General features: G+C 41.0%; 1 protein-coding gene across 1 annotated transcript in view; it reads right to left on the reverse strand.

The window, feature by feature from the left end:
* Positions 1 to 25,108, reverse strand: part of FREM1 (FRAS1 related extracellular matrix 1) — a 60,689-nt gene that overhangs the window by 7,440 nt on the left and 28,141 nt on the right. The window contains exons 21-34 of the mRNA XM_076362126.1: positions 22,140 to 22,281; positions 20,548 to 20,743; positions 19,516 to 19,780; positions 14,485 to 14,899; positions 13,001 to 13,202; positions 12,382 to 12,526; positions 9,997 to 10,126; positions 8,521 to 8,593; positions 5,418 to 5,567; positions 4,007 to 4,248; positions 3,242 to 3,289; positions 2,780 to 2,962; positions 2,384 to 2,509; positions 1,552 to 1,667 (exon numbers count right to left, since the gene is read on the reverse strand). Of these exons, the coding sequence (XP_076218241.1) occupies positions 1,552 to 1,667; positions 2,384 to 2,509; positions 2,780 to 2,962; positions 3,242 to 3,289; positions 4,007 to 4,248; positions 5,418 to 5,567; positions 8,521 to 8,593; positions 9,997 to 10,126; positions 12,382 to 12,526; positions 13,001 to 13,202; positions 14,485 to 14,899; positions 19,516 to 19,780; positions 20,548 to 20,743; positions 22,140 to 22,281 (2,433 nt within the window). The remainder of the gene's footprint in view (positions 1 to 1,551; positions 1,668 to 2,383; positions 2,510 to 2,779; positions 2,963 to 3,241; positions 3,290 to 4,006; positions 4,249 to 5,417; positions 5,568 to 8,520; positions 8,594 to 9,996; positions 10,127 to 12,381; positions 12,527 to 13,000; positions 13,203 to 14,484; positions 14,900 to 19,515; positions 19,781 to 20,547; positions 20,744 to 22,139; positions 22,282 to 25,108) is intronic.

Below are 25,108 nucleotides of genomic sequence, written 5' to 3' on the forward strand. Positions count from 1 at the left end.
GTGGGGGGCTGGGCAAAAGCACAAAATAAAATTTATTAAGTTATCTTCTTGTACCACTTTTAAGTGTGTGCCTGGGGTCGTACTTTTGTAAATCAGTTCCCGATGGAGGCCAGGAGTACTCCATTTACCAGGATAAAGCTTCCTTAGTCTGCGGTAGTCTAACATTAATTGAATCATCACTGCCCTAGGATTCATTTGCTTGTGGATTCAGTGATATGCCTTGACTTTTTATGTAGGTGTTTAACACTGTCATTAATTTACCATTATTCAGTTTAACTTCTACATTGCACACTATAGCCTTCAGCAAGAAGTTACCGCCTACAAATAATATGGGTCACCAGGAACATGCTCTTTTAGGAAATGGGGAACACCTCCCAGCAGTGACATACGTTCCCAAGGGATCAAATGAATGTTGAAGCCTTCAGAAAAAAAACACTAGAATATTCACAACTTACAGCTTTGTTTGGATAAGTAATAAAATAAAAGCAGGTGATAGAAAACCATTTCAAGGAGCTGAAATTTTAAGTAAACCAGTTAACTGTGAAATTTGTGGTGAGCTCACAAAAGCAGGTAACATTTACGTTTTAGGAAAGAGTAACTTCCATCATCTGAGAGGTATTAGAACTAAGACTTCCCTTTTGCATGTTACCAAGACAATATAATCTGGCATAACTGAGTGGAATGAGTCAAGGTTTGTTAAGCATGCTTGTCCACGTTTCATGTTTCCTGCATGTCCTTCAACCACTTATTGAATATATTCTTTCTTTCATCTCCAACTCTTCCCTGTTTCAATTTTCATTTCATGGAGTAATGGAGAGGTCTGTTAAAGCCCCTCCTATTGTTCAGTTTGGTCTTCAACCTGGTGCTCAGTTCAGCACAAGGTACAGAACATGCATGATCCCAGGGCAAGCTCCATGTTACCATGGCTAGCATTTCTTCCGGTCCTAAGCTATCACTCCTAAAACCAAAATCACAAAACAGGCCTCCAAAGAGCAAGACTGGCGAATTTTCTATTTGTCTCCTACTTTGGGACAACTGTTATTATTGTTTATTAGCTTTTATTTATGCCTAAAAGTCAGAAATTTACTGTTAAATTGAATGTCAAAGTTTTCAAGCAGTTACAGAATCTGAAGAGCTGCATCTTCAGAAGAAATGGTGAGGCACACAAGAGCTGGCAACATTGTACTGGTGCTATATCGAGCGAAGGTAGAGCCAAGGAAGCGGTGGGTCAGAGAGGATGAATGACTGAGTCTTTGCTCTATTCCTCTGCTCCCAAACCAACTCTCCCATTAGGAAAGCATCCTCACTGCAGATGGACAGCTTCGGGAATTCATGTTGTGAATAAGGTAGCATCACCACCTGAAACATTATGAGACTAATAATATTTCTATCCTCCACTGGGTCTGAATCCCAGGGCTTGTTCTATTTTTGGGGAGCTGTGGAGCACAACCAAAGTGGGGTTTATCCAAATGAACTTGGCCTCGACAGCAGCATTCAGCTCAGGGCAACAGCAGTGCACAGCAAACATATTCACTTGGAGAAGTCTCTTACTGTTCTCTGCAAGCCCGAGCAGCAGTGTTCCAGGTGACCTTGTGATTCACTACCAGGAAGTAGCAGCTGCCCTCGTGATGACTCCATCCGGAGGGACATTTCTTTGTGCTTACCTCCTAAAATAAAAGAGGAAAAGGCAAAACAGACTCCTGCTCATAGTGATCTAGGTCTGTGCGCTAATAATCACACTGAAGGCTGGAAGTGCTACTTATGACCTTCCCAGAATTAAACTGAACATGAACTTTGGTGTGTATCAATGAAGTTACAGCATTGCTTAAAAGATGTAAAGAAATAAATGCCTGCCAGAGGAGCCTACAATTTATAATGAGTAGCTTTAAAGGTGACACGAGGTTTCAGCTCCAAAGACCTTCTTAAGAGAACACATTGGTTTGCACACCATTTTCTGACTCTTGCAGTCTGTGTAGGGAATGCAGTGCAACAAAATTCACCATGACATGTTATGTGGCAGAGGGGATGTATGTTTACAGAATACCTAAGTGAGCTAATTTTACTAACTCCCACTCATTCTCTCACAGACTTCATTCACTGACTGTCTCATGCCCACATCCCCGCAAGCACCAAGACATCAGTGCTCACGTAGTTTGTCCAGGAGCACCTGTGGGTGACAGAGAGGAAAGGCAATCCCAGCAATCAAGCCCTCATCATGTCTCTGGGAATCTTTTTGTCTGGTGACAGCAAACTTGACTCTGGACAACTCTTTTATTCCCTGTACAAGTCAGTAGTTGTTACAGGAAGGTCCTTTTCTTGACAGTCTCACTCATCGTAGACTCCATGCTCTGATTTAGATGCATATTCACAGTGACATTTTTACCTTGCTTTGGGAATTCCAGAATTTCCATATTATCCCATCACACTGAAATAACTTTTGAGTGCTTTCTTCATAATGCAAGAGCCCCTTTAAATCTGGTGTACAGGCCTTTGGAAAAGAGTAAAAGTCCTGGAAAGAGAAATGTCATTTGAACATTTGAAGGAAAATGATTACACAAAAGAAACAAGCTACATGAAACAGATTAAACAGGTCATATTAAAATTTTATGACATGAAAACTCTTCAAGGGCTGAGCTGTTAATTTATCAGTGTATTGGTTAAACTCAGCTTTGGAGTGGGAAGGGTTAGGCTGCAGATCTTAGAGGTGTTAAATCATTTTGGGAAACAGCATGACTGAAAACAGATGGTGAAAATGCCTGTGAAACAAAAGGTTTCATACCTGATGTCTTGAGCTTGGTTCAGATGCCAGTTCTGCCTTATCAGCTTGTGGGATTTCTGTCTTCCTAGAGGAGACGACATTTGTCTGTGATTGTGCTTGGTTAATTACTGACACTTGAGCCTTCTTGTTTGCTTTAGCTGATGAGGTGTCATCCTGTATTTTGAGTGATACCATCCCGTGATACTTCATTTTACAGTATCACACACACACAAGCAGAACAGGAGAGGGAAAGAGAGGGTTAGCACATGCAAGCAACTCTTAAATAAACTCTAGGAAAAAAAAAAAAAGGTCTTTATAATACAAATTTTTGCAAATCAAGGGGAAGTGACACCAAAGAAAAAGAAAGATACATAGAAAAATAAGTATTGGTCATAATGAATTATTAACAGTGATAAAGCCTGCAAAGAACAGAATCAGAAAGAAATCATAGAAATGTCTGAGCAATACTCATAATACTCTTACTTTGAAAACCACATCGGTTCCATTTCTAAATACAGATGAAGGATGAACCTGGAAAAGGTAGAACAGCAGAATGAGATGCGTATATTCATGCATTATAGAAACAAAAAGACTTTATGCAAGATTTACTACAAGATCTATGTTACAAATCATGCAGAACATATCTTGGGTTTAGTTCTTTTCTCTTTCAGAATGGAAACTGATCACCTCTGAAAACAGCCATTAAAAATCACACATTACAAGTGTGTTTATAAACAGATCCCATTAACTTGTAAGATCACAATAGCAGAATGTTACTAAACCACCTAGTTAGACTGATGTACCTTAAGCAGGAAAAGCAATGGGCAAGTTTTAAGTAACTGTTCCCTGTTTAAGGTAACAGTATTTTCAGCATTACAACTTCAGGAGCAGATGCACAGCTTCTATATATTGGCCAGGCTCCAGTGACTTCTTTCTTCTAGCTGACCCATAATTTAAACAAAAGATTACAAGCTGCATAATTGCTGAAGTTGCTTGATGCATGTTTCCTCCCCCAGCTCTGTTTTTCTTCCTTTCTTGCATACACGGATCTTCAAAATCAGGAATTTATTTTTCTTTCCCCCAAGTATTTTTAAATAGCTCTCAGGTCTGACTCAAAGCAAACTCAAGTGGTTTATGGTTATTGTATGGTCAGGTAGGATCACTACAAGAATATGACAACTGAATGAAGATATCAAATCCCAATGAATTCACAAATCAGCCCATCACTGCGCTACAGAAGTGTCTTACTATTCTGCCATTTCCAGTGACTCTCAGGCTGGTCCTTGACTGATTCGCCAAGTTGTGTTCCTCTCCATGCGGGTCCTCTCCATGTTCTCTCATCCCTTTGGAAGGAGACGGTGGGATCCCTTCCAAGGGAGCATTGCCAGGCCTGGGAGGTGATGAGGAGCCCGAGGAAACTGGAAACAGCGTGCCTCTCCCCAGGAAGTCATGCTTGCTTTGGCCAGAAGAATGGGAATAGCTGCACTGACCTGAAAGCACAAAAAATGGCAGATGGTCAGTTCTAACTGCATGAGCAGATAACTGGTCACGTTGACATGGGTACATAAACAGCTTGTCACTAAAAGTTGGATGATTCTTTCACTTGATGTTGTTGATTTGCTGTTTGTTCAGCCATCCTCATTTGTGGGGTTTGCTATGACTATGACTGCAACTACTACCTGTATATGTATGTTTTTATACGTAATGAATCTGTCTACCCACAGATCAGAATTTCAACCAAGCATCTGCTGAAAGTACCTGTTTTCATGCATAGATTGGGGTTTGGAGTGCTGGTTTTTTGGTCATGGATTGGCAGGTGTCTTTAACTAATGTTGATGATACTTCCATCATGCCCAGACAATTTTCTCTTCAGAAATCCAGGACACTATTGTTCCTACAAATTAGTTGTGTCAGTTAACTCCTGACTTACATTATGAATGTTAAAGAGAAAACAGATCTGAAATTTTAAAAGGAATTTTGTAAAATGAAGCCTAGCTCATTGCAACACAGGTATTTAAAATACTGTTTCACTAAGCACCAGAAGAAAAAACACTCTTCAGCTTCCAGAGGACTCAGCTGCTTTGCTAGTTATTTGTATTTTTCTACATTTTAGGCACACCACATTTGATCACTGAAAAACACAATAATAATGCAGACATAAAAGCCTAAACTCTGTAATGATCACTGCTGTGTGCTGTAATGTTGTGGACTGTGTTTGTTAAGCATTAGAAAATGTATTTCTAAGAGCTGGGTTTAGTAGTTAGGTTTATTTTTTGAGAGGAAAATAAATCTTTTTCAGAGATGTATAACAACTGTTATACAGTAACTGGGAAAAAAAATCTAATGGACCTAAACCCCATTTTTTTCCCACTTTAATAAATGAGAACTGAACTCATGTTGTTATGAAACAATATAAAAAAAAATCTTTCCTTGCACCCTTCTCATTTTGTACATGTTGCTTTCTCCATGCTGTGTTTCCTAAGAGGATGAATATGGTTGTGTGAGAGAATAAAGGGTCTGCAACTGTCAAGCCTGTTTAAAAAGAAATTAAGCATTTTGATCTGAAGGTGAGTGTTAGGAACAACTTGTGGTTGAAAATAAGTAGCTACTCAGCCAAGATTGTCCCACCTTCTTAACGATGAAGATCAAAAGAGAATACCTCCTTTTGAGTCCAAAATTTTCACTACAGCTTTTGTCCGGGTGCCAAGAACAGCATTCACAGGGGAGTTCAGAACTACTTCAAAGACTTCATCATCTTCCTCTAATCCATCATAGGTAATTGCTATATTCCACATCTTGGTTGACATTCCTAACAGAAATAAACATTTTAATTACTCTTTAAGTGCTATTTCAGTCAATCAGAGTGTCAAAGAAATATATTAATTAACATGTCTGCAGCTAGAATGAAGTAGCTGGTGTATGCTATTGTGCTCCTACCAACTGACTGGACTCCTGCTGTTCTCCTGAATAACATTAAGTTCGAATTTTTTCCTGGGCAATGATGATTCAGTTCAAGTGCATATACTGTAAGAAAAAGCTGCTGTAGATGTGGGAAATGACACTACAATACATAGATTCAGGTCTTCCATTGCAACTTTCAAGAGAAAATGTATCAGATGCTTTTTATCTTGAAAGTTTAATTTTAGAGATGGAACAGTTATTTAAAATACCTGCAAATGGATCAAAGACTATGTTAGATTCAAGTACAACCTTTTAGGCAGATTTTATACTTGGTTACAAAATTTTTACTTGGTTGCTTGCCTTTACTGGGTAACTTCAGGCTTGCATTATGGGAATGAGAAAAAATCATTTGGTTATTACCCAAAAGGCTACAAAATTTGTTGAGGAAAAGTCAGAGGCAGCAGGACAGAAACAGATCTCAATGTGCATGTTGCTGTCAACAAAACATCTTGGGAACTGTTTCTGCATCACAAAGTCAGTGCTAACATCCAAAATAATGAATATCAAAGATACATGTGCAACATTGTCAAAAAAAATCTCTCCATCCTTATGACACTTCGCATAACCTCTATTTCCTTCCTCCTTTCCAGTATGAATCCTCTAGCCAAGAGAAGATGTCAGTACAAACAGACCCATAAACTTGGATAGGGTCTTCTTCTGCTCCTTTGCATTGCAATTTATTGATTGCAGTCTAATGTGCCAATCAGTCCAGTCAATTAGCATAGTTGAGGTTTGTTTTTAAAATAAACCTACCAATCAGCCTTAAAAAATAATTAATAAATACTACTAATTAATACATATCAAACATCTTGAATTTAGAACTAAGAAACTGATGCCTTGAGTGTAAGAGTTTGGAGGGTCCTTCCCTAAGGTTAAGCCTAAGCAAAGGACTTTTGAAGAGTGCCGCCCAAAAAAGACTGTGTGAGGGAGCTCTGCTGGCTTCACTGAGAAGCTGGCCAGAAAAGGGCAACAGTGTGCATATCTCCTGTCCATGTTCACAGCTAATTTTCATGTGGCTTACCACCACATTCAGAAAGACAACAGCAGTAACTCCAAACTGTCCCATGCTTGGAGAATCTGCATGGACCAGCAAAAAAGGAAAATTCTAGTAAAGGGCCTTGCACTAAAAATCTCTTTGCAACAATCTCTAGCCATTTCAGTCCAGAGGCTGTTAAGCTTGACTGCATAGTAGATTAGAGGAAAGAGAGCTGGAATCGTGGGCAGCACAGTATGAAGGACTTTTTACACTGACCTCTCGAATCTTTCTTCCATCTTCTAATTTAAAACTAAAAAAAAAAAAAAAATAAAAAAATCTAATGCTAGATGAAGGGTCTCAGAGGGTGGCTCATTGGTTTCAGAGGTTTCATGTGTGTTCCAGAAACACTGGAAATCAGGGCAGATTTCCACCTCTCCACCCAGGTTTGGTTTTTTTTTTACTGCTGTCTGCTGGGTGTCCTTCTTTATCCACCTCTGAAAACTAACCAGCAGTTGCTCATTCTACACCTTTACATAAAATTTGCCTTTCTCAAGATGGGCTGTAGTGGCACATTTCCAGAATAATCAGATTTGTGACTCTAACTGAACTTAAAGCTACAAGTTTTCCTATGGGATAGCCAAGCAAAGCTGGGGTATATATGAGTTCATCCATGGGATGCAGTGCTATATAATCTCTGTAGCATGCAATGCCTTTTTTTCAAAATAAAAAGTTTAAGTCCTAAAGTAAAAATCCCCAGGCTTTGGCAGGAACTGACTTACTATATTCCCCATATCTGTTTTTCAAATGCAGGTAAGCACTTAGACTAATTTTTACCATCAAATACATGCCATTTATTTCAGCCTTTCACAGATGATATATTTTGCCTCCTCTGTAGTCACTGTGACTTTCTGCCATTGAAATCTTACTACTGGCAGTCTTGGGATAACCTCTGCTGGCATTGCAGGCAACATCCTGGGAGGCCTGTGTGGACCCCATTTTCTAAACTCAAATAAATCCTGGACTATGCCAACAGGATGTGTTCCAAAAAAACTCAGACTTGCATATGCAAAGGAAGTGATTACAATAGCAAATGGTTTTCATTCCCAGATAATCCATTTATATGGGCTGAATTTCTGAATGGTAAATTGTGAAACTCTCACCTAGACTGTTTTTTCCTTAGACCGAGGGAGACACCCAAAGCATAATAATAATAAATTGTGCAGAACAGAGGAAGCTTTTTTCAGTATCTTCACATTTGTATTCATTTTTACTATTGATTCTCACCCAGCAAAAAAAATTCAAGCTCCTTTTGATAATACAGTTGCTATCATTTCTTGCTATTTACAGCCTCAGCCAAGGTCAGACTGCTGTTACGATTACAGTGCAAGCAGAGATGAGGTCTGACAATTTCAGGCTCTTTTGCACCTTTCTGGTCTTGGATACCTTGCATAACTTAAGTTGTACTCAGTTTTGTCTAAATTTGACCCGCGTCCTGGTCAAATCTTTAAATCTTTAAAGCATCTCACAGCTCAGCTCAGGGTGAGTCCTCCTCAGCCTAGCTGTGAGGAGATTAGGAGACATCATTTCAGCACTTTTGGTATTTTAACTGACATAAAGGGACCATACACCATCTCACCCTAAGTAATAAGGATACTAATTCACAAAGGAAGCCCACTGCACTTCCAGAAAATGAGCCCAAGTGTCTTTAATCCTCTTCAGCTCCTCTAGCTACAGATATGTAATAGGCTTCATTTTCCAAAATGAGAGTTTACACTTTCAAAATCAGTGAATTAATTTTAAAATTATTCAGTGCACTGGTTCATACCTGGATCAAACTGAACAAGCTTGGAGGGAGTCACTGTAAAGTCCTTTCCCAGCATAGCAGATATTTCGTTGACCTGAGAAGAAATCAAACAGTAAATGCCATGCTGTGACATATTTCACCGAACTGCTGCATTCTGCTGTGTGCTGAAGCTACTGTGTGCCTCTCCATGGAGTCTCAAAAAGACATGCCAACCCATACATGTGCTTAGGCTGAAAAAAAAGATAAAGGCCTAAAGAATAAACCTTGTGATGTGCAACTGTCATTCTGTCCTTGCTTACGGTTTAAATCTCATAATAAAAAAAATTTGCTCATCTTAAAATTTTGCCTCATCCCCTCGCAAATTGCTATTTGACAGCATCACATAACACTGCTGTTCACCATGCCTTGGGGACCCAGCCATACCTGGCTCCTGGACAGGCACATCATGGCGTCCTGGAAGAGCAGCAGCAGCCTGGCCACGTTTGACCATTTAGCCCTTTGTGAGGTCTTGGAGGAAGCATTTGCATGCAGAGCTGTCTGTCAGCCCCACAGGCTCATTGGGGTAGGCATGAACCCGTACATACCTAAGTATGGGGACTCCACCGACTCCCTGAATTTTCACAGGAGACCGACAGAAGACACCAGTTTCCACACTGCGTTCTTGACGCTGGGATCAATTTCACTGGTCTTTTTAGCTGAGTGACAACCAGAGTAGAGTCACGGGAGTCCGTGAAGGATAGGGCAGGATAGCCCCTGACAAAGTCAATAACAAAATTCCCACTAACTTCAGTGGAAGAAAAATCAAAACTATGTTTTCAATTAGGGCTATAGTCCTGGGAAACTGAGAGGGAAACTTAGTATTTTTCTAGCAAAGGCAGCTGGTAAAATCCTGGAATTTCCGTTTTACAAGGAAAGATAAAATTTATGAAGGCAAGTTGCACAAAACCTGTTTTACAAAATTGTAACCTGCAGCTTTCAGTCTAATTTTCTGACATAAGACAGAAGCTGTTACTGAAGATATAAGGGGTTCCTTGGGCTATTTCCTAGGCTGATGGCAGTGGTGGGGGAGCAAATGGGGGAGGCTGCCATGATTGTGGAGTCGAAGCTCCCATAGCTTCTGGGCTCCGCCAGCCTGAGCAGGGAAATGAGAAGTCCCAAGGCCCCAGGTTGCCCAAAGCCTGAATTTTAAAGTGGCAAATCCTGGAAACGCAGCTTCTGAGCACAGTGACAGAGGAAACTGCCTGCTCTGTCACAGAAGGTCATCAAAACTGAAATACTGCAGTTTTGATTAATCAGCATTTCTACTTAAAAATCAGAAAGTTTTGTCAGAAGTTTTTCAACCACCTGTACTAGAAAGGACAATGTACCAGTAAGTCTGGTTTGAATTGCATGGCCTCTTTGCTGACTACTGAAATACCTTTTAAGTCTGAGGAAGAAATGAATGGGCTCCACTATTTATTATTAAGTTTCACTTAGGAGCTTGTCTTTTAGCTTTACCTTCACTGCAATAAAGGCAGACTCCGCAGAGTGTCCTGCCCTGGTGATTTTCAGAGACACCACTCCCACGCTCTCACACACTTCATATTCAGTCTGTTGCATTTCAATCCGAGACCACCGTAGCTCCAGCCTGTGGGAGAGGGGGGAAAGCCGGTGTGAAGCAAAGCCACCTCCCCTGCTGCCCCCACCCCCTGCTGCTCCGAGGTTCAGTGAGGAGCCATTTCTGTCCTGACTGCTGATTTAGCCAATACACATACTGAGTCTTTGTTTCCAAATCAACACATTTGTGTGATTTGGCTGATTAGAAAGTGCGAGAGGCGGTTAATAAATCTTCCGGTGGAGCCCTGGTCTACCCCAAACCAAGCCTGAACCTTGTTTCAGAACCAGAGGCGTTCTGCAGCACCTTTGAGAAGAGCAGAGTTTGTTCATAACACCAAATAGGCCAAGACAAGCTATCACTGTTTCTTCCTACTTCCCTTTATCCCTGTTGTTTTATTTTACTCTCACTGCCCAGTATTTTCTCAGCAATATCCTCCTTTCTTCCCACCTTCCTTCATCTGTCCTCTAACTCTCCTCCTCTACAGTATAGGGCACGCTCCAGGACTTCACCGCCTCTGTGCGAGTGTCCTCCCCACTCCCCTTACTTTAATACTCTGTGTACTTCGCTCTTCAGCCATAGAAGTGGCTGAGTCCAGGTGTCTCATACACTGAATATTAGAATTGTTTATAGGGGATGTGACCAAGCCTCGGAGGATCGCACGCTGCACAGGGTAGCCAATAAAGATCTAGCCTTTTTAAAAAGTGTGATAAAAATTAGTGAGAGTCAGAGAGGAATGAAAGAGAGCAAAAAGAAGGAAAATGAGCCGTGCTACTTACAAAACAATTTGACCTTTTCTAAAACAAACTTCTAGACCTTTCAGGGTTGATTAGCTCTAACACCTCCTGTCGTATATTCTCTGATACTTATGGTGTGGGCAACCCATTCAGAAGCTGATTTGCTTTCTTTTTGCTAAAGAGGATGCATGTGCCAGATGTAGTCCAGCAGCATTCAGATAAAAGCTGGGATTCAATCTGAATAATATCAACGTGCAAATCAAACTTGTATTTTGAACCAGTGACCATTAGGTGACAAATTCTTTTAAAAAAACCCAAAACTCTCACAAGCTTTTAAATCCAATATTAAAAATATTACTTTTTCCTTAAAAGCCAAATTCCCCTTTGTTCTGAGGTCCCATGCAGCTAACCGAGAAATTCTACTTCTCTGAAACTCCTGTTTTCCATACAAAAAGTGGCTTCTCTTTGCTCTCTTCGTAAAGCTATGATGTTACGCATTTCTATTTATGTACAAGAACCCATACTTTCCCACGAGGAGTGGCAGCGTTTTGATGGCGGTTTTAATATCAGTGCACCTGTGAGCCGGCACAGTGCGGCTGGGAAGTGCTCAGGCTGGCTGTGTTCAGATGTGTTTGTGTCTGGGGACATCTTTTGGCATAGCGCGTAACTGCCGAAACGCTGTCTCCAGCTCTGCTCAGTCCCCGTCCTCTCTCTAGCGTGCAGGGAAGTGCTCTGCAGAGGAGCTTGGCCCTTGGAGCCAGGTCTCTGCTCCTTTTCCCTTGCCATGAGTCCTGGTTTGTGAGTAGCCACTTTAGCCCAGGAAAATAGCGTTAATTATTTTTCTCAGTTACTTCAGATTAAATAAATTGAACATTCAGCCCTATTTTCAGAAATAAAGAGAAACGTTAGTCCTGCTGTAGAGCTACTCCCACTTTTGGCCTTTATCATGAAAGCACAGTCCAGATGATACCCCACTCTAATTTTTGTACATTAGGCTTATCATATGTCACAAGGAAATTTTGATAATATGCCTAATATAAATTTTGGCAGTGGATGACAAAGAAGATGCTGTGTGCCTTCCACCTTCTTTCAGTGCTCTTTTGCAGAAGTATGGCTCTCATAGCTTTTACTGCTTGAGACCATCCCCTCCATCGTGATCTCAAGCTTGTAAAAAAAGTGTTGCCGTCAGCACAGGGCAAGAGTGACCTCCAGCTGCAGGACCATATACATGAAGCAACGGTCCTGTCCCTCAGCACCTGGTATCTCAGATCTCCAAATGCCCAACCACCACTTAGAGTAAACTCCATTATGTTTTTCTGTGGGGCCCCGAAGGCCCTTGAGAACTGTGCCCCAGTCTAACCTGGAGCTAGCCCTTTGTATTTCGCCTCCCTGAGGGGAAGAAACCTTCTCGACTCTTCAAGAAAAGAAATGGCAGTTTGAGTCACATCTATCTTCACGTCTGCGCGGCTTCAAGCCCTGCACTAGTTCATTCGCCCCAGGGGGTAGTGCGCGGAGTGCGCCACAGCACACACCACCGAGGGTCGGAGCTACCTTTGGGGCACTGCGGAGTTTCCACTGGCATCTGTGACTTGAAACTCCAAGTTGTCTGAATTCACTTCCCGCAATGGATTGATGACATAAAGAATGATTTTGCTGTTTAAATCCTTTTGGCTAAACCCTTCCTGAATAAATCCACCTGGGAAAGAAGAGGAACATTCAGGTGAATCAAAAGACTGTTAATGAGAACCGCGGAGCTCATATAGACTGTTTTCAACTTTTCTTTTTGTTGAACACTTAGAAAATTTGAACTTACAGAAACCTGGTTTTATAGCTAAACAGCAACATCCCAGCTTGTTATAAGCCCCAGCCAATTTCTTCCCATGTGCCATGTTTATCAAATGGCCAAGTTCAATATTCATCTTTTTTTTTTCTTGACACAAACAAAAAATAGTTTCTCAATGGCAGCTATTAACAATCACCTCAAACTCCTTGAGGATTCATGGTGAACGTGAAACTCAGGTTTTAGTGTAAAAGCCTTCTTACTACATTCAAACCTTGCCCAAAGTTTGCTAAGAAATTTTTATTTCCTCTATCAAGCAAACATTAACAGGGTAGGTTTTGGAATCTGGTCTGGTATGTCCCAAAACACAGAGATTATAGAAGACAGCACCTGTTGTTATATTTTTCAGGTAGCCATAATGAGGACCTTGTAAAATCTTAAAAATTATTTTGTCATCTTCTGTATTGGGGTCAGATGCCTTCAGGGACCTGGCAGTAATATAGATCCCGTAATTGCCATTCTTCAGCAGTTCCACATCAGAAAAGCAATGGAGATGAATAATTTTTGGTGCCATTTTGTCCAAATGATCCACCTAAATCAAAGTTAGAGAAATGTATATTCATTTTACAGCATCAGGATATTCTCAGGATATTTTGCTAAAAGCACAGTAGCCTGCTGTGGCAATAGCCACTTTGACTCACAGTCTGCTCCAGAAGGAGTCTGATCTCCAGTTAGATACTACTTCCCATGAGAGGTTTCCAGGCCCAGATTGCCCAGTCGCTTGCTGCATGCAGTGGGATACAGCAAACACTTGGGAGGGCAACAAAAATTCTGTGTACCTCTGCCCTGATATGCCACACTCCCCATAGTCCTTCTCCTTTTTGATGTAATTTTCTTCATAGCAAATGAAAACTCCAGCAAAGGTTTCTCACCTCTGTTTTACAATAACAAGCATGGAAACCTAAGGATTATGATGATCACAGTCATAGACCTGGCCAATTCTGTGCCACCTTTCACAACTTCTGATGAATCTTCTAGCACTCCGCAACGGTTGTTGCTGTTTCCATATCTCATCTTCCGCTGAAATGGCACTCCTCGCTCATCATATAACTTCAAACTTTGTCATCAGGAAAAGTTAGGGGCCTCTTCCTTAGTATCAGTGTTTTGAAACATACATAACTTTGACATACAATGCAACCAGGCCTGCTTTGCATACTGAAACATGCCAGATAGATACATACAAGAAGTCATAGCAAAGCCATCTGAGCGTATGACACAAAGGGAAGAACTTGAAAATGAGGGAAATGGGAAGTGAACAGAAAGATCCTGGTAAAGGAAGGAAGAATCAGAGCAGGCATCTTACAAAGACTCCCAGAAAGAAGACAGGTTGTCCAGTTGTGAGAGCAAAGTGGCTGTAATTCAAGATTCCTGTGACATGAAGATCAATAGTCATCCTAGTATCCCTCACATGCAAACCAGTGGGCCAGGTACCAAGTGGGAAAGCAGGAGGAAGTTCATTCCTCCCCGTAGCTGGTCTGAACTTCAGGGTTGAGATTTCTATGTAAAATATTTTAGCAAGTATAAGTATAAAAGTATATACTTGCTTGTATTTATATAAGCAGGATGTCTTTCTTCTCTTAAATACAGTCTCTCTCTTTGCACTCTATAAAATTCTTTGCCTGAGTAATGCATTGTGGCAAGTAGTTAATTTTCCAGGTTAATTATTCACAGAGCACAGAAAGCAAACATTTCAGCTGATAAATACCTCAGTTAAATCATAGACTGCAGCAAGTACCAGTTCTCATCAAAATTACTACATTTTCCACTTTATCATGCTATATATCTCTCTTAAGTAGGCCTGTGGTCACACTTGCCTGAATGGTGAATGCCACTGGCTCGCTCTGCACCCTCCCATTCACGATGAAGCCTTGATTAGTCCTATCTGTCGCAACAAATGTAAATCTGTCAGTCCGGGAATCCCCACCTCGGTGTTTGTATGCAACATCCCTGTTGTCCACATCTTGCTGGGTGAAATTGTACTGCAGTAGTACAGCCCCTCGATAATAGAGATGACCGTACTGGGGGAGCTGATCCAAGAGGAAGGTAAGGTTTTCTTTGGCAGTGTCTGGGTCTGAAAGCCGCAGGACATCAGAAGAAAGGACTGCCATAGCACCTTCCACTAATCTTAACCCCGTGTTCCTAGACAGAGTGGGCAAAGCTTGGTCGACTGCCTCCAAGGAGATCACGAATGTCCCATGCTTAGTTCTCAGTCCATTGCTGATGATGAATCTGGCAAAGAGAGGCAAGGTAGTCTTCAGCATGTGTTCTTGATTCACCATGTACTGAAATGAAATGATAATACACACCTTTACTACAGGACTTGCCTGTGTTGATACTGTAAAAGTAGTAGACCTGGTCTGAGCTCAAACCCAGACTGTGGGTGGGGTGGATGTATAACTTAAAAACATGGAAGCAGATGGCCAGGTATATGGCAAGAGTTACAATGCATCTGCAGGAATCTGAGTAGATGCCAGAGGAATGGCTTTGAGGATGTACACATCAGTCTCAGCAGTCATAACAGCTGATTTAATCTTCTAGCTCAGATACAGATGGAGCAGATCTAAAATGGCGGGCTGGCCGGGGGTTTATTGCACCCTCTGGCATACATACACGTTTGTACACAACCTTAAGTATATCTTCACTTGGTTACCTGACAGCGGCAACTGCCAGTGAAAAGTGCTGGCTTTGTCTATAACTTACAGGAAGAGGTGTGTAAAGTGCATGGACAATGTTATTTTTCTGTTCACTGTTACAAGCCTTTTGTACCAAATAGCCCCAAAACTATCTAAAAAAGCAAGCTGGAAAAAGATCCATCCTCATCTCAATTTACGGGTTTGTTTAGGCACTAACTGTATTTGTAAATTTCTGTATATTCAGAGGAACTGATTTATGTTTCTTTACAAAACTCAAGTAAGGTTTCACTGAAATACTGAGATTCTGTGGGAGATATTGGGCAGAACTATACAAGTTGCTAGGGTAATTTTAAAAACGTAGATGTCCATACCATGTATTTATCAAAGGGTCAGATCTGCAAAGTTCCTATTCCATGCTGGGAATTTCTATTAATAGCAGCATAGTTTCTTATAGTTCTCTCTCAAGCAGTAATATATCTTTAGATATACTAAAGATTTGATTATGCTCTACAGTTAATTTTCCTTTCCTAAAGAAGAGAAAGATAAAGGTGCCCAAGGCTGGAGAAAAAATGTGTTGGAAGCCTACCAGCTGGGTATGGGCTTTTGCCATACAAGTGACAGCATGTTCTGCAGAAATTTATTATCAAATTTAGTTGTGGATAAAACCAAAGAGAAAAACAATCTTTTAGCCTTCAAAATTCATCCTAGCCTTCACTGTCAAGATTATTACTTAAGTATTTTTTATGAAAGCAATTACACTGGACTTTGTCATGCCTGTAACAAAAGCTTTTGAGGTTATATGAAACTAAAAATTGCTTTGAAAATGTCTCACGATCCTTTGTGTCCCATCACCATATAGTATGTAAGAGTTACCTTTCTTTCTACAGAAGTTTCTGTGGTTATGCAAAAGCATCTTGGAGAGTGGTTTTCACCCAGGTTTGTTCTGCCTGAGCCAGAACAGAGTCTGCTTTGCAAAGAAGTTTGCTTGTGGTAGACTATTCATATTCCCTGACCTTCCTTTTTCTCCCACCCTCCAATGCCCAGCACTTTGAATGCACATACGGTTACACTTACGCAGTTGATCTTGTATGATGGGCTGGTTGTTTCAGACAATATGAGGGCCAGCCTAGCTGGCTGCTTTCCACCTAGCGTGCTTCTACCATACATAAGTGAAATGGGGACTGGTTGACATTTCGACTAACTGCCTCCTCTTGCTTTCTTGACTGCAGACCTCAAAGAAGTATTTAATTAATTACAGGGTCAGAATCTGGCCTATTGTTGCGTGCCTTGAATGTAAGTGACCTTCAGTAGGTCATGGAGTAGCTTACTGTGTCACACAGACTGTCCATCTAAAACTCCTCACTGCCTTCACCAAAGCTGGATGATTAGGGCTTGATCAACTTGTAAGCTGGCAGTATGCCATGAAACAGATGGGAATGAGCGTAGGCAGACCAGGGACTATATAGCAGTTAGAAATATGTTTACTGAGGATGGTATTCCCAGCTGGGAACTTAGAGACATCTGTCTGCACTGACCTAATGCTATTGTGCCAATGGTAAAGGGGTTGTGCGATTAGTAATCCAGCTGAAATCAAATACAGAACTAAAATAATGATGATAAGTACTATGCTAAGGAAAAAAAAGGTGAAACACATTCAGTCACGACCTTAACCACGTCTCAAAAAGTCTGGAAGACTGCAGCGGAAGTGAGTTTCCTCTGGTTCTTTTGATGGCTGTAAAATCATTTGGATGATGTCTCAAACAATATTTAAGTGAAAGACTTAGATAATTCAGTTCATGAAATGGAAGATTCATCCGGTCTTCTACAGAATACAGATAGGAGCAAACCTCCTGGTTATATACATCAGACTGAAATTTACAATGCAAATGTCATACACCACTTGATTTCACAGGTGATGAAGCTGCCTGTGTCCAAGATGTCCTTTTTTCTGCACTTTGGGAGATTTTGGTTGTTTATGGCTGCTTCATCTTTTCCTTAGGAATGGAGAGCAGCCAATATTCTCCTCACTCTGATGAAATTTAGGGGACAACTCTCAGGCACAGTTAGGAGGACATGTTGCATGGTTTGATTTCACCATTACCAACATTTCATGCTTTCTGCAGTTTGATGGCAACAGAGTTGGCTGTAGGACCTAGCATCTGTCATGGCATTTAAAAGATAAAAATGGAATCATAAACAGTGCCAGCTCATTACAAAATCAAGCCAGCATGTCAAAATGGAGGACATTAGCATGTTCTTTTAGTATCCTGCTGCCAGCATCTGATGTCAGGTTGCTAATCACTTGAAGTCATCTGTCCAAACAAGCACTGCCAAATCTTTCTTCCAGGCCAGCAGCACCAAACAATACAGGCAAATTTATGTCTGAAGGAAGTACTTCAGTGGAAAGTAAAAACCTCATCAGTTAATCCCCTCCCTATAATTACCCATATAATTAATGTAACCATTCCTTGTTTAAATAATAATAATATTCTGCCACAATATTTATATGTCTACACAAAACCAAATTCTTTTCCAAATTATAACATCAAGGAACACCAATTATTGTGATTAAAATAGTTATTGAATATCAATATTTATTAAAGCATCATAACCGTACTTTTATAAGGCTGACTTTCTAGTTTGGTTCTTAGCCATTGGCCTAAACAGAAGACATTGGGTTTATCCACATGCACTGTTTCCCTAGAATTGTTTGGTCTGCTTTCATTAGAGTGGTATAGAAGTCATATTGATGCAAGCCACTCCTACACTGCCCAACCTAGCGGTGGTATGACTGCAACCTTACTTGTCTAAGCTAATTCTAGTTTTGGTCATAGTGTTTCACAACTGAGAAACATAAAGCCAGAGAATATTTGTTCACTTTTTCTGTTATGACTACAAGTGCATCAGACAAATCTAACTAGAATTTCCACCACATTGAATTTAGTGGAAGGGATAGTTTAAAATGTTTCAACTGAGGAAAGTCCCAAAATTACTTTTGGCTTAACTCTAGATAATGTCACCTGAGCTGCCCCGGTGTCATAGGGAGGTTTATTTGATGTCTCCATGCCCCACTTGCTTGACTTCCCTGCAAAAAAGCTCTCAAACTGGACGATGCAACATGTCCTTGAATCTTCATCATGCACCATGGAAAATGTCATTCAGATCAGGAATCTATTCATAAGAGAGTGTAAAAAGGGGTCTTTTCTGAATTGCAACTCTTAGGAGCTAAACTCTTCTGTTTTCTTAGACACCAATGAAAAAACAATAAGCTTTTTTGTGTGTGTGTAAAATTGGAATTTTACAGAAAGTCCATTTTCTGTCACAAGCTGTTTTCAGAGGCAATTGCCAATGCTAGCAAGAAGTTAGTGCTCTTCTTTTAGAAACCTTTTCCTTATTTCTGAGCTTTTTTTTTTCCTGAATTTGCTTTCTTTTACAAAACTGTACCGGAGACTTTGAGCAACAATACATCTACTTTGTCTTTACCTGATGGTAACTCATTACATCATTCCACTCTATAACCAAGGGAGGTTCATTTAAGAACAAAATAAGGAAATATTCACTTTAGGAGTGCACCTAGTCTAAGCTGATCTAAGAGGAATGTTCAGAACCAGGTGAAAGTAAACTTAAATATCACTAGGCTGCTGAAATGGGCCTATAGGTAACCACGTTTACCCCAAAAATCCAATTGTCTACATGAATTTCTGAGCTATTTTGGTGTCAGAATAGATAAGTAGACTGGTTTTCAGTATGTTCAAGAGCTACTTATGGATTCAAAAAGCCTGGAACCAAATGAATGTGATAAGTAAGAATAGACAAGAAAGCAGTTCTTTAATACCTGGATGGACCAGTATTTACCAGCTGTAGCAAGAAACCAAAGGAAAATTCCACAATGTACGTTCTTAGTCCTTTTCCCCCACTTAAACCTTAACAGCTGTGTATGATTGGGTGCTATAATAATATTGAGGCTAGTATCATTGAGTGAATGTGTCTCTGGCTACAGTTTCAGCATCAATTAGAAAATCTATTACCAAAGCAGCCACAACTACATGTATTATAGTAGAAATATCTTTGCTGAGAATTTCCACAGAGCTTCCATCTCTTTTTAATAATTTGTTTTGGGTTTTTTGTTTGGTTTGTGTTGTGGTTTTTTTTTGAATACCCAAGAAGTCCAAGGGGAAAAGTTTGGAGGGGGGAGGAGGTGTTCTTCCTTACCTGAATGTATCTTCAGGAGCAACTGCCTTTGTGTTGTGAACATAGCAGACTATCTGTCTTGCTATATCCATTTGACTGAAGCTCGTAATGGGGATGCCAGGATAGCCAATATACTCTATTTGTCCATACTGGGGTGGGGAGGTTATCACATAGAGGAGCTCCTCTGGCTTGTCAGTACCATCCAGTGCAAGGAGGACATTGGTTGTAATGTAGCCCCGATCCCCTTTTGGCACTCTAAGAGGTTTTATGAAAACAGCAATGTCTCCTGCAGGATAGACAAAACAACACTAAAATATTCATATTGAATTGCAAGTTGATCTCATGCATTATTTAACCACATGCAAGTCAGTGAAAAAGCAGGAGAAAAATCATAGGACTGTAGGATTATAGGGAAATTCAGGCTGGAAGGGACTTCAGGATGTCTTTAGTCCAACCTTCTACCCAAAGCAGGGTCAGCCATGAGATCAGCCATAACCAGGTTGCTCAGGGCTTTATCCCATCAGGGCTTGAAAGCTGCCAAGGATGGAGACAGCACAACCTCTCTGAACCCTTGTTCCAATCTTAGCAGCGTCAGGTTAACTTGGTCTAATTTAGGTTTCTAATAGGGATGCAATAAAGGAAGCGAGACTGTAAGACTAGAGCGTAAACCCGGGAGGCAGAGCTGTTCTTGAACAGTGTTTTGCCTACCTTATTATATTCTTGCCATTTGTCTGTGCTTTGATTTACTCAGACACAAAGCTAGTTTCAGAAGGATATTTTCAACTCTGTTTGAAAAGTAGCTGGGAGTCCTGGGAGGCAAGGTGCAACACATTGCCTTAGGCAGAGCCTTTTTGAATCCCAGGACCACTTCTTCACCAGCAGGAACATCAGGGCTCTGGCCAGCAGTGAAATCCAAGCAGACGGACTTTCAGGATCTGCAGGGAGACTTGCCAAGGGCCCATATAGCACTCAGGGAAGGATCAGGACATGTTCTCAGATCACCTTTGTTTCAGAAGCAGGCACTGTAAAATGTCAAGTCGGGCAGATCTTTACCTTTTTCCATGTCCTTGATATTTATGTAGAAGTCCACAGCTGGGGATCTGTTGTACCCATCCCACAGGTAAAATGTGAAGCTGTCTTGGTTCTTGGACCCTATAGCTCCTGTATGGACATATCTCACAAGGTTCATATCCAGTTCTTCCTGAGTGCATTTCATTCCAGTTTGGAGAGTCATCCAGCCTTGCCCTACCTAGAAAGAACAAACATCCTTCATTAAACAGACAGTCTCCCTTGCATCCTCCCCAGTTAATTGTGTTTCTTTGCAGTTATGCAGACTGTTAGTGGCAGCTACCTGGCTTCCCTTCTAAGATATAGACTTATATCATACTCTTTCCTCACAGTATGTTTTGAAGGGCAGTAAATAGCTGGAGTTGTTCCCAAGCAGCTATAAGGCTGGAGAAGATACAGTGATCATGAATAAAATGGAGTAAGTGGAGTTTAGCCACTTCTACTCCAGGAAATAAATTTCTGCACACTTCTCAATGAGACACCAACAAGATGAAAATGAAGTTGTTCCTGACCCAGCTTATGTTTTCTATTTCTTAATTTCACAAAGCTGCTCTGGTTCTATCCGAAACCATATCTAAAAGGATATCAGAAATGAACCTATGGGGAACTTCAGGGAAACACAGAAATTTAAAGCCCCAGAGGTCCTCTGATGGAAAAATGTGAATTGCCCAATAATATTTCCTGCTTTTCTGAAGATAGCATAGTACCTTATATTGGACTGATCTGTGTATTTGACATTTAGCCTGCAGTAACTGTGTCACTAGCTTTGGAGCAAAGGTTATCAAGGACAGAGACCTCAAATACACGCAGGTACCCTATATGTTCAAACTGTCAGACTCCAGCCAGTAGCTGTCTCTAGCCCCAGTGTGTGGGACCCCTTTAATTCACAAGTCTCATGTGATCCACAGATTCTTGCAGGGATCCGGCATCAAAATACTTTCCACGCTCAAAGGTCTTAGAAACTGATTTCTTTCTATTATATATGCATGCAATTAAAAAGAGACATTTTTTCTGTTTGTTCCTGTGGCTTATCTTTGGTCAATAGATGGTCATCTTTCCTTCCATTTCTAATCTTATTTTCTGCCTTTCCTCTTGCTATGTCCTTTCCATCTCCTCCTTTTTTTCCCTTCCTTCCCCTCATCTTTTTCTTCTAACTCATGATTTATTACTCACTCTTTCATGCAGATCTCTGTCCATTCTTTCTGAACCCTGAAGTAACTAAAGTAATGACTTTCTTGTCACTTTTTTTTGATCAAGGACTTCCCCCTCCCGAGCTTTGATGCTTGGTTTTCCCCCTCCGTGGGCTGCTTCTCCCAGCACCTCTCTTCCTTGTCACCTCAGGTAATCTGCCATGCTTTTCACCCTCCCTCTCCTCCTGTTGAGGACCTGGCCTTTAGTGTCAGAGCCTCTGGGACAGCATCATTGTTTGGTTCAACTCTTTCAGCAATCAAACTGGCCACAGCCATCTACTTCAAAACATGACAGACATTTGGGAGAAAAGGAAGATGAACTTCATTCTACCCTAAAAAGAGAGAGTTCTTTGCATGCCTGCTTTTTGTTGAAGTACAAAGACTAACCTTGAGCTGCAGCTGGCCATTTTCTGGAAGTCTTTCAAAGAAGTAGTAAATTCTTTCCCTGGGGGTATCTTTATCTTTCGCTGACAGAACAGCACTAGAAATGATTCGAGTTTCACCCATGTTCACCTCTATATCATCCTTCCTGCAAAAATTAAAAGTCATGTGTTGATGCAATAAAAGAAAAGTAACCTTTCCAACACGTAATTTCTCTGCCAGGAATATGGCTTACCCAGATGTTGACAGAAATGACAACTGCAGAAAGAATGGAAGGAGGGTGCCTATTTCAGTTCAAAACAGAAAAAAAGCAAACAGGGTAGACCAGCTTCTCCTTACAAAGGTGAAAAACAACAAAGATAGATACCTACAAAAACCTGGGATTTACCACGTCTGTCTTCTTCCCCTGGGCCCTATTCCGCTTACCTTCATACAATTTATAAGAAGAGGACAATGTAAACAAATAGGCTGTATTATATGTTACTGCCACTACAGACCATAGCAATACTGGCTCTAATGAACTGATTATTCATTAGAGAAAAGACTGTCTTTCAAATGACTAGTCTGTCACTGCTCACCTTAATCTTTAAGAGACACTAAGAAGACATAACTGGCTGCTTCTCTATGCTCCCCATTGCAGAATTTTCCTGGGTTCTTGATTCAGAAAAGTAGGTTAAGGCCACCTGTTCCTTGGCTGAAATGGCCATCACTAGCCACAAATAAAATTTGAAGCAGCTCTGGGGAAAAAAATCCCACATAGTTTGAAATTCATGCAGAGTCTTGCTCCAGGATGATTCTCGGATCGTGTCTCCTCTGTTTCCGTTCTCAGCTAGTAACCATCCTCCAGTTTGCCTCTGCACACCCTGCTTTATCATTTTTCTGTTAACTGTCTTACGTTTTTGCAATGTAGCACCCGAACAGTATTATTAGACTATACAAAAGTTGCAAGGAGGTTGAAGGGGATTCAGCCTATTCAGTCACCCCAGGGGTGGGACCTGCTCAAGCTAATCTGCCCAGGGGCCTTGGAGCAGGTTGGAAAAGGACAGACTCCTTAGGCATTTGGGCAGCTAAGCTCTGGCTGGATGCAACTGAGCATGTGCAAGCCATGCTATTTCAAAGGCCAAATACAGATAGATTTTTACAAGAATTGCTAAAGACATATTCTTCATATAACAGCCCTTTCCTTTGCCAAGCTGCAAGTGCCTGCTCCAAAGCAGAGTGACAACTGAGATTTCCAAAGAAGTTGTCACAATTATTTAGTGATTTTGGAAAATACATTTATTACTCTCAGAAAGAGTGGAGATTTTTTTTCCTGGAGTTTCATATTCAAACTGATATGGATATGAGGCACAGAAATTTCATGTTTGGCAAAATGAGAAGCAAAGAAAATGGAGTCATATGACAAAGTACATTAAGTCATATTAATGACAGATCAAGCAACCTTAATGATTTGCTCATACCAGCAATAAATGTGCTGGGACTATGCAAACAGAAAGACCAGGTGTCTGACCCAAAGTCTGTATGAGCCAGGAAGAGAAAATTCAAATGAAAAAATAAGTGAAGATAAACACGTTTAGCTACACCCTGAATGCTGTCTAATCCCAACTCATTTTTCTGCATAGCAGTTAGTTGGTTAAGTCCTTCTAGCACCCATATGTCTCATCTTGAGAAGAAGCTTTCAAGGGGAGTGTCTGAGGGCCTTACATTCCCCAAAGGCACTCCTCGCTACAGGATGCAATCCAAGAGGTGACAGATTGAGTTTTTGGCAATCACTGTGACTAAGAGCCACTGTTTGCCAGCCAAAAACATCCCATCCCAGATTTTTCAGTCTGTTGACCATAGCTGACAGAGAGCTGAAACTCCATGGGGTGGAAAGGTGCCCCCAGATCAAAAGGTGAGAAAAAGCTTACATGTATTGTCAAATGTTCATCTGTAAAACACTGCAGCGGCATAAGGGAGCTCCTACTCCACAGCAAAGACATGGTGACTGAATGTGGCAGCTAAACCACTTCAATGCCAAACTGAACATGTTTGCTTAAATCACTACTGCTTAACTGCTGGCAGCACACTGCATCTCAGTGGAAGAGTAACAGGCAAGAAGCAGTAACTTCTTACAATGAAACAGTTATTTTGCAAGTAGATGGCTCACTATGTGCTACTGTTCACCACAGGAACGGCAAATGGTGAGATCTAACATCACCAGACAAGGCAGCAACAGTTTTTGGATTCAGCTGGGCAAAGCTAAACACACTTGACTTCTTGCACTCCATCACCTTCCTTCAGAGAGAAAGGGTGGAAAATGACATATCAATCTTCACCATGTGAGGAACAAATAGGCAATTATCAGTAATTATCAGTACATGATATGAATACGTAAACTATACCCTTTATTCTAACTAGAAATGGACTTTCTCTCTTGTTAGCATTATGTGGTCCTTGATAATCTTTCAACTAGAACACTAGTATTTGTTAATGCAGGAAGCTCTACATGGTAAACAACACATTCAAAATTCTCTGCAATGGGAAATGTAGGTCTGATCTGAAGGTAGGCCAAATATCCTGAGGGATCAGAAATTCCCACTTTAGTGGCAGCCTGCTTAGCAGGCTGTGGGTCATTTCCGAAATGCAAACTTTAGAGGTTTGGAGCTATAGCCCCAAAACTTTCAGGTCCCCAGGTCCCCATCTGCCTGGCTGGGGCTGGAAAGCAGCCAGGAGGAGGGAGGCCCTGATGCTCTGTGGCAGGTTGTCGGCTAAAAAATGGGGATCCCAAGGGACAAGCTTCTTGTTAAAATGTCCGGGAGGTTCAGCTCTCTTGCAGCCAGCTGCCTATCTGCAAATGGTCTGCCAGGCAATTTCTGAACACATCTAATTCATTTATGACTCCTAGTTTTAAACTGTAGGGGAAGTTAGTATGTACCTTTTCAGAAGTTGAATTATGGTGGAGCAGTGGAGTTTTATAATAGAAAAGAGAAGAA

Source organism: Aptenodytes patagonicus, chromosome Z (assembly GCF_965638725.1).
Source record: "Aptenodytes patagonicus chromosome Z, bAptPat1.pri.cur, whole genome shotgun sequence".
Classification (NCBI taxonomy): Eukaryota; Metazoa; Chordata; class Aves; order Sphenisciformes; family Spheniscidae; genus Aptenodytes; species Aptenodytes patagonicus.